General features: G+C 39.3%; 1 protein-coding gene across 1 annotated transcript; it reads right to left on the bottom strand.

The window, feature by feature from the left end:
* Positions 1 to 6,875, bottom strand: LOC139725789 (mitochondrial ribosome-associated GTPase 2-like). Its single transcript, XM_071636873.1, has 7 exons — positions 6,747 to 6,875; positions 5,377 to 5,524; positions 4,103 to 4,218; positions 3,336 to 3,404; positions 2,440 to 2,589; positions 1,203 to 1,341; positions 1 to 416 (listed from the first exon to the last, which is right to left on the bottom strand). The coding sequence occupies exons 1-7, from the start codon at positions 6,873 to 6,875 to the stop codon at positions 1 to 3; spliced, it is 1,167 nt and encodes a 388-aa protein (XP_071492974.1).
* Positions 6,876 to 8,616: the final 1,741 nt, after the last annotated feature.

The raw sequence follows: 8,616 nt of genomic DNA, 5'->3' as shown, positions 1-8,616 counted from the left end.
TCAAATGATCCTGCTATTTGGCTGTTTTGTTGCTTCTTCAGTCTGTGTGGTATCTCCATTGGCAGAGTCTTCGTCGTAAAGTTTCCGGATATGCCTTTTTAGCGTCCCAATGTTTGTCTTGTAGTGGGCAGATATGGCAATCATGGGCAGGGATGTTGCCTCGTGGAACTTGGTAAGGTTGGCCTCCGCGACGTCGAGGTCCAGCTTGTTGCCAACGATGGCGTGCGGCCTGCGTGAGAGTCCCGTCTGGTACTGCTCCAGCTCAAACTGCAGGTCTGACAGCTGGGTCCAGGGCTCGGCCACGGACAGGTCTATGACGTAGAGAAGGCAGCGGCAGCGCTCAATGTGCCGCAGGAAGGAGTGACCCAAGCCGCGGTTCTCATGGGCACCACGTATCAAGCCTGGTATATCGGCCACTGGGAAGAACACAGCAGTGGACCAAAACAAAAAGTGAGAAAGAAAACAAAAAAATTACTCGTGTCCATTTCCTGCAATTACAGTGAAACGAGGAATGTTCGCATGCATTTTAATTTCGCGAATTTCGCAAGCGCCAAGATTCGTGAAATTAAAATGCACGAGAAAGTTCTCGTCTACACTATATGCATTGAACGCCAGTGGCAATTCGCAAAAATTTCATGCCACGAATATATCATGTTTTACAATTATACCGTGTGTTTCTCTTATCAAAACAAGGAATATCGCACAGTCACATTCCCATCTTACCAATGATAAAGTTGAAAGCATCTATCATGCGCATCATGTTCAGAATGACAGCATCCGATCAATGGGTGGACAAAAATAACAATAAAAAAATGAATTACCACTTTCAGAAGTCAATAGTTCACACAGCTCAATATCACCACTCTTTATCAATTGTCTTTAATTTTTCAAATTGCAGTATGATCCCAGCAAACCAAAATTTACATGATCCTGTTGTTCTCTCTCAAGCTTGAAATGTGCAAACTTCTGAGGGTATATGGTACACAGTTCCTTAGTGATGCTGGCGGTCAGAGTTTATCAACCAAGTCTTCAAGCATCTGGGCAATGTAAACAAACAAACCTTGATCTGAGCTGATCAGTGCTTGGAAGAGAATTTCATATTGTACCACATTTCCTCAAACATGTGTGATCCTCATTCAAAGTAGAAGAAAAGATGGGCAACAGGTCATAGCTCTAAACTTTCTGGTTACAAGTTGACACACCTGCGACTTGTTCCATGTCGTCATAGATGACCATTCCTACGTGGGGGTTGAGGGTGGTGAAAGGATAGGCCGCTACGGCAGGTCTAGCCCTAGACAGCGCCCTCAACAGGGTAGACTTGCCAGCATTGGGGAAGCCAATCTGCATTACAAAAAGGTTTTGATGCAGGTGAAAAGAATGATTCAAAGCTATTTATAAATCTACTGTGACTTCACAAAGAAAAGAGCATTTCTTTACGCAAGATTGACAAAAGAATGATATGCGAAATAAACTTAAATTTCTCAAGCAGCAGATTACCCAGAAGGTAAGATCCAGGGATAGATATTCTATATGAAACTATGGTGTTCTCTGATTAAATACATGTAGCAGAATTACAAGACAATTGCAAGCATGTATAAAGCTAAGACAATAGGTACATTAATGTATCATATGCCATGTTTTCCCATATGCTGTTACACAGAGCTTGACATAGGTGAATGCTTGGTGGCTGAGGGCTACTAAAAATTGATGTTGGGCCACCAAATTTCCAAATAGGTCATCCTTTGTTGGCCCGATCAGGCACAAAGGTTCAAAATGGATTGTTATGGGTCTGTTTATTTTGGGCCATTTTATTTCCTTTTCAGTCCACTAAAATTTAAGATTTAAAGATAAAAAAGACAGAAAAAAAAGATGATGATGATGATGATGATGATGAAGTCTTGTATAGCGCCGGTATCCGCCAAGTCAGGCGCTCATGGCACTTGCTCCAAAATAAATACATAATTCAGCTTAAATTTCATGGGTGCACCGCTTGTGATATGACTTATGATATGTGATATGAGATGTCGAATCCTGTGTTACATATCACAATTTTTATCACATGACTGTGACATTTTGTGTTTATTCATGAATAAATTATTAGTTTTCTCAAATTTTCATACACGTAACTTATTTCCTCTGTTTTGGAATTCACATATATCTAAAGCATGCGCATAGGAGGATATAATGCAGAGAACTACTGCAGAAGCGATTCAACAATCAACAATCACATTAATGCCATTCACATTTTGGAACACTTAGAGACACAATTTTCAATAACTCACATTTGTTTGATCCAAGCATTCACTTATAGTAGATGATGTGAGAGCTCATTACTTGATCATCACAGAAAAACATCTATCATTCAAATGCATCAATATCTGGCCTATTTATTGGGAAAATCTTGCAGTCTCTTGTCTCAAATTTTCCTCCCAAACTCACCAGTCCCACGTGTGCCATTGTCCTAAGCTCCAAGCTCAGAATTCTCTCTGCACCCTGGGTACCACGAGTGGCCATCATTGGTGTCTGGTTCCGGGCGCTGACAAAGGACCGGTTACCCCGTCCTCCTACCCCACCAGTGGCTGCTGCAAACTTGAACAAACAAATCAGTAGAAAAAGATGAGATTATATTGTACATCTTAAAACCCCATCCGATTTGCTTCAGTGGTCAAAGAGAAATGAGGATTTTTGTCGAGCATGTCAGGTATCCCTTCCCTCCAAGTTCGGTCCATTGTGTTTACACATTAATATGCAGTTTCAAGAGCATCCAAGTGGTAGACTTGGAAGAAACAGACCTATGACATGCTTTACAACAGTCCATATTTCTCTGTGACCACTTAACCAAATTGAATAGGGTTTCCTGCAAAATATAGCTAAGATGTTATATTTTGAGGCCCTGAAATAGCATTCAGACAGTTTAATCATATTGGAAGTCATAAAAGCAAAAATCTGATTGTAATTTTTTTGGGGACATACTGTAGACTCTTTGTATCAGAGAATGCTTTATACTGAACACATTCATACAAGCAATCAATATTTCCTCAATTGAAAATGAGATGACATGACCACAAGAATAACGTAAATATGAAACAAATGTAAAGAATATGATACTGCAATTTTCACTGACTAATCAAGTAAAGGTATTGTCCAAACAAATATGTCAGATAGTATTTCTTTTACTACTCTGTCAGAGAGAATGAAACTTAATAATTCTCTTGGTATCAATAACCAAAGGGGGCAAAGGATATTGCTTTAATTTGGGGAGGTGGTATGATATGCCTCCTATACCATACTGCCGGATGTAAGGGTCAAACATTTATCTGCTGACACAAACTTACCTGACTTTTATCCATCTCCAAATCTTGTATGATCACACCCTCCTCCTTGAACAAGGTTCCCAATGGAACCTGACGAAGAAGCAAACAGCACATTAAAGGAAAGAGAGTTCAATATGATTAATGAATTATGACATCATCAATAAATTGTAATCAAACAAATTACACCAAATAAGCAACTTTCATTACAGATCAAATACTTTTATATAGACTCTAAGTTTACAAAACAATTACATGTATCCCTCAATCATAAAAGAAACTTTTATATAAAGTGTATGAAGAGCTTATCTCAAAACAAATATTATTTCCAAACCACTCCTGGCTTAAGACAGTTGATGAAGAGTTTTGCATATGCCATAAAAATTTTTATGAGAATAATATTTTGGGCATTGGGACTTGTGAGGCAATTTTGCAAGTGGTTTGATTCCCAATCGAGAAACATATTGGTGTGGGAGGTATTAATATTATGTGTTGTTGATTTTGCAAATATAGGTTGACTCACAAATTCCTCAAAAATAAAGACACAACAAAATAAACCACATGTACAATATTACACTGTGACTGTGATTGATTAAATAGATCTTTTCTCTGTTTTCTAGTCCCTCCCTATGCTTAAGTAAAACTTAAAGAAACAAAAGACAAAGAACTATGATTTTGTTATACATCCTAAAACAAACTCATACCATAGTGATATTATAAGGTAATTATTTGTAACAAGATCATGAAATACATGCATGTATCACACACACACAGGGACTTAGCCTTGTTACCTTGACAACGGTGTGCTTGCCATTTTTACCATGGCACTCCTGTCCCTGCCCCTTACCCCCTGCCTCACCCCGGTAGAGTGGTAGCACCCTCTCCAAGGATTTCACTCTACTGTCCCCTGGCAAGAATCAAGATCAGATAGAGTGAGATATCAGTATCATCAAAGTATAGCTCAGCTCTGTAAAGGTCATGATTATTGCTTGACAAGGGAAACAGGGGTTACAGCTGTGATAAATCTAGCAAAAGTTATCTTACCCATCAAATAGTGACAGTGATAATGGTAGCATAATCCTAATCGCTGACCACTTCAACTGTGGTATAAAGGCAGTAGGTGGTCATATGCATTTCATTGTTGGTGATAGGGAAAACATTGACACTAAAGACAGACCTCTGCATGGGTAGACAACTTATAACTATTTTTTTTTCAAGAACCATTACCCTTTAGAGAGTAAGATGCTTGTCATTATGTGCCAAAGATCAATTCAACGACTGAACAAATAAACTTTGTACAATACAATCAGAACTGTTAAAAATGAACCTCTAATACCAACAATTTTGAATGTCCAATGGCACCAAAAGGTGCATGGGGTTTCATGACTAAAAAAAAAAAAAATTTCAAGCTTACAGCATAACCAAAATCAGTAATTTTTGTTCATATTACACATACACACTCTTTGTTAAAATTCATGCCACTGTGAATCCTAAAATCTGCCTAAAGCTTGTATGGGGACCAAACCATCATCTGTGCTTGCTCAAGATCATCAGCAGGACATCCCAAATAAATCAAAACAGCTTTAAGTGGTGAACACCCGGCAGCAAGCACGTGTCACATATACTCCTATTATGGAACTTGTGTCCTTTAAGTTATATTTCCTCTCAGCAGGAGCGAGGGCAACAACAATGACTGACAAAATAATGTCAATTGCCCAATTGAGCTAGTCGGGAACAAGGTTAAAGACCGGTATTTGGGGTATTCATGGGCAGCCTGATTCATTCGCTGCCCAACGGGGTATATTTGAAAACCCCTGAATTGCACCAGTCACCACAATTGTGCATCGATAACAGTCAACTCCAGTTGAGATTCTTTGGTTGCGTGTGTAACTTGAACACAGAGATCAGTAATAAAGCTGTACACAGTTTGTTACAGGGATTCTCAAATATATCTGAGCTGGGCCAGCCTCCCCACTCCACAGTAACCCTATGCTTACCAGGTCTTTGACTTTGAGCACTAGATACCAGTGAGCCCTCCCAAAACTCATCTCGACAGGTCTCTTACCCTCAAATATGACGTGGCCCCCGTTTCCACCATCCCCGCCGTCAGGCCCACCAAACTCCTTACGAGGCTCTCGTCGCAGGGAGATGCACCCATCACCCCCATCGCCCCCGACGACACGCACCCGCCTCCAGTCTACAAAGTGCTTGGACTGCAACAATGAAGATCAAAGGTACCAGTATATTATAACATGCATGTAGACATGTATCACAGGGTAAACACATTTCTCATGTGAATACTTCATTTCAATGTCAAATAGTATCTACGCCTGTGAATGACACGGTTCAAGATTACAAAAGGTCCCCATGCAATATATGTCAAAAGCATAAAAACAAACTGGAGTTGGTATCCCCATTGTCAAAACTTTGCACATACATTTTTGAATTTGAAGTGCCTTCTCAATAATGTCACTTTCAATTGGGACAAAGCTATTGGAGATGTACATTATATGGAAATTTACTGTAAGCTGATTATATAATATGAACAAATCATTCATTCCAAGCCTCCCAAGAAATCATTGTTCAGGTTATGATCCTATCCCACAAGCAATTGAGATCTTTGTGCTTACAGGGATCGTATAGTTTTGGTTAAGACCTAAGTTCAGGTTTCTCTCATTTGTGTGTGTGTGTGTGTGTGTGTGTGTGTGTGTGTGTGTGTGTGTGTGTGTGTGTGTGTGTGTGTGTGTGTGAGATGATGAGAAACCCCATATAAAAGATGAAAGAGCATGTAATTCCAAGAGGAATTAAATGTGAATTAGACAAAACATGGTTTTGAAATGGCTAAGCTATCCAGAAAGGGCGATACAAATAAAAGATGGGAAGAACCTTTTATTATGATCACTCTGTTTTACTTTGTTTTTGGATGTTTCAGCCATTCCAAAACTGATTTCCATCAAATAAACTTTCAAATCCTCTTGGAATGGTATGTTCTATACTATTTCGTAAGTGGTTTCTTGGTATCTCACAAAAAGTTAAAAGCCCAGTCCTCATCTCCACCAATACTATATACCATCCCTTTTTAAACAGAAATAATATAAGTACAATTTTTCAAGAATTTGTCAGCTGCCCAGTAGAAGGGGCCAACCAAGTTTACAGCGTGCAAGCCTTAGGGTCCTACCATAGCAAGTTTTAGAGCATGCAAGCCTTAGAGCCATTCTGCCGGGCAGGCAACAAATTACCCTCTGAGATTCAACACACTGCATAGCTCTACCCCAAGTTGTATCTGTAATAAATCATCAGGGAATAACAAGACATTGTTAATTTATCCAGTTAAGAAATAGACATACCTTGGTACCTAGATGAATTATATATCAAATAAGTAAAAAAGCTGTTCTTAAAGTGTAGTATTCTGGTAATTGTCTTGGCAGCTCTTACTAGATTTTTCTCACTCAGGCGTCTTTTCATCTTTGATGGCTTTGAAGACATCATCCTTGTGATGTTCAGGAGTTTAGCTGAGCACTGGCGTAGCTGAAGACGTAGACAGGCCTGGAGACTCAGTTCCATGTTTGCAGCTAAGGATTCTATTACCTGGAAAGAAATGTTATTAAAAAGATTTAGGTATGAGTGAAATAGAGGTGACAGTAGCATTGCCCCAGAGTGGCTTATTTCATAGCAACAATAGAACAATTTAAAAGACATGTTTACCAATAATGAATGCAGCAAAATTAGCAGAACACATCAGTGAAGCTTCAAGGAAAATCGGACAATTCTTTCAATGTTAGATATGAATGTTTATAGTTTCAATGCTGCCACTGTTTGATGAGAAGACTACAACAGCTTGTGATGTCACCTGCATAGAACAATATAAAGAAAATATAAGGAAAGTTCAACATATTTTCACTTTTCTCCCATGATAAAGGTCAGGAGTCCTTGACTTGCCTCTTTCAGAAGGCAAGGGAAATGATATTACCCTTAACACACGTCAGTAACAAGTCGAGGGAGTGTGTAGGATCCTACAGGAAAAAAAAGACATTTTGTGGAATTCTCTTTATATTTTCCCTTTATTGTTCTACACATGTGACATCATACACTGTAGTAGTGTTATCTAGCAGTGACTGCGCAGAAACTTTTGAATGGATCGTCTGATTTTCCTCAAACGTTCACTGATGTGTTCTGCTGATATTGCCGCATTCACTCACTCCACAAATATACCATTTGAAGAGAACTTGTCCTTTAAAAGCTCCACTGAGCAGCATTTCATCATTAGAGATTTTTTACAACTTGAGACATCATCCTACGGTGTACTGCCTCCTAATATTGCATACCTTAATTCTTTCCTTTTTGTGCAGTAGTCGATCAGTTTATCCTCAAAACACACAACATTAGAGATTGAAAGGATAAAACACCACTAAAGTGACCACTTTGACTTTGTTGATTTAGCATTAGCAATCTCTATTTTCTGACAACTCAACATGGCCTTGCATGATAATACATAGAAGCCTATACAATCACTCTAAAAATGTCCTATCTAATCTAGCCTGGAGTAGACTGGTTAACCCGTTCCTTACGAGAACCTGGTTTACCAGGTTCCCGTTGGAGCAACTGATATACGGGAACCTGGTTTACCAGGTTCCCAAAATGAAGACAAGGGTGCCTGCTTCAGTGGCCTAAATTCATGTTTCTTTGTGTTAAAATGCTCAGAAAAGTGGGTTTGATAAAAAGATCAGAGTTTATTCTATCAGGATTTGTTCTCCTGCTGTTTAAAAAAAAAAGAATTTTACAGTATTATGTACCTTTTCCTGATTTAGTTTTTTTGCTTGTTCTGCTGTAAACTCGTACGAACATGTACATAATGATCAACGCTGAGATCAGTTAGAAATGCGGGTTCGCTGACCCCAGTCACCTCATTCAGGTACCTGGTTTTGTGTAGAACAAAAGATTCTGAGAGCTCATCAGCGCACGCTCTATTCATACCTCGCACCCGATCGATATTTCCATTGTTCACGGGCACATGTAGTTGACCGTAAAAAGGGGGACACAATGAACCGCTTGACTGCCTTCACACAGCTGGATTACCAACCAGTGTGCCTCTCTGTCGACGGGCGAAAAGAATCTCGTTTGGGGGCATTAAAGGCACTCAGAGAATTGCGGAAGGAACGGGTTAAGAGATTCTAAGTGGTTACAATTCACATTCTAATAAATAGTCTACATGTGCCAGATACAAGCAGTCAAGTCTCTTCCCACCTCCCTGCTGGTCTCATACACTGTATTACTGATTCATATTAGTAGAGAGCATATCACAGAC

The sequence above is a fragment of the Diadema antillarum genome, unplaced genomic scaffold, assembly GCF_040938485.1.
Source record: "Diadema antillarum isolate AM-2024a unplaced genomic scaffold, OU_Dant_1.0 scf00000017, whole genome shotgun sequence".
NCBI lineage: Eukaryota > Metazoa > Echinodermata > Echinoidea > Diadematoida > Diadematidae > Diadema > Diadema antillarum.
Note: the sequence above shows the minus strand (reverse complement) of the source record. Positions and strands in the feature narration are given on the sequence as shown.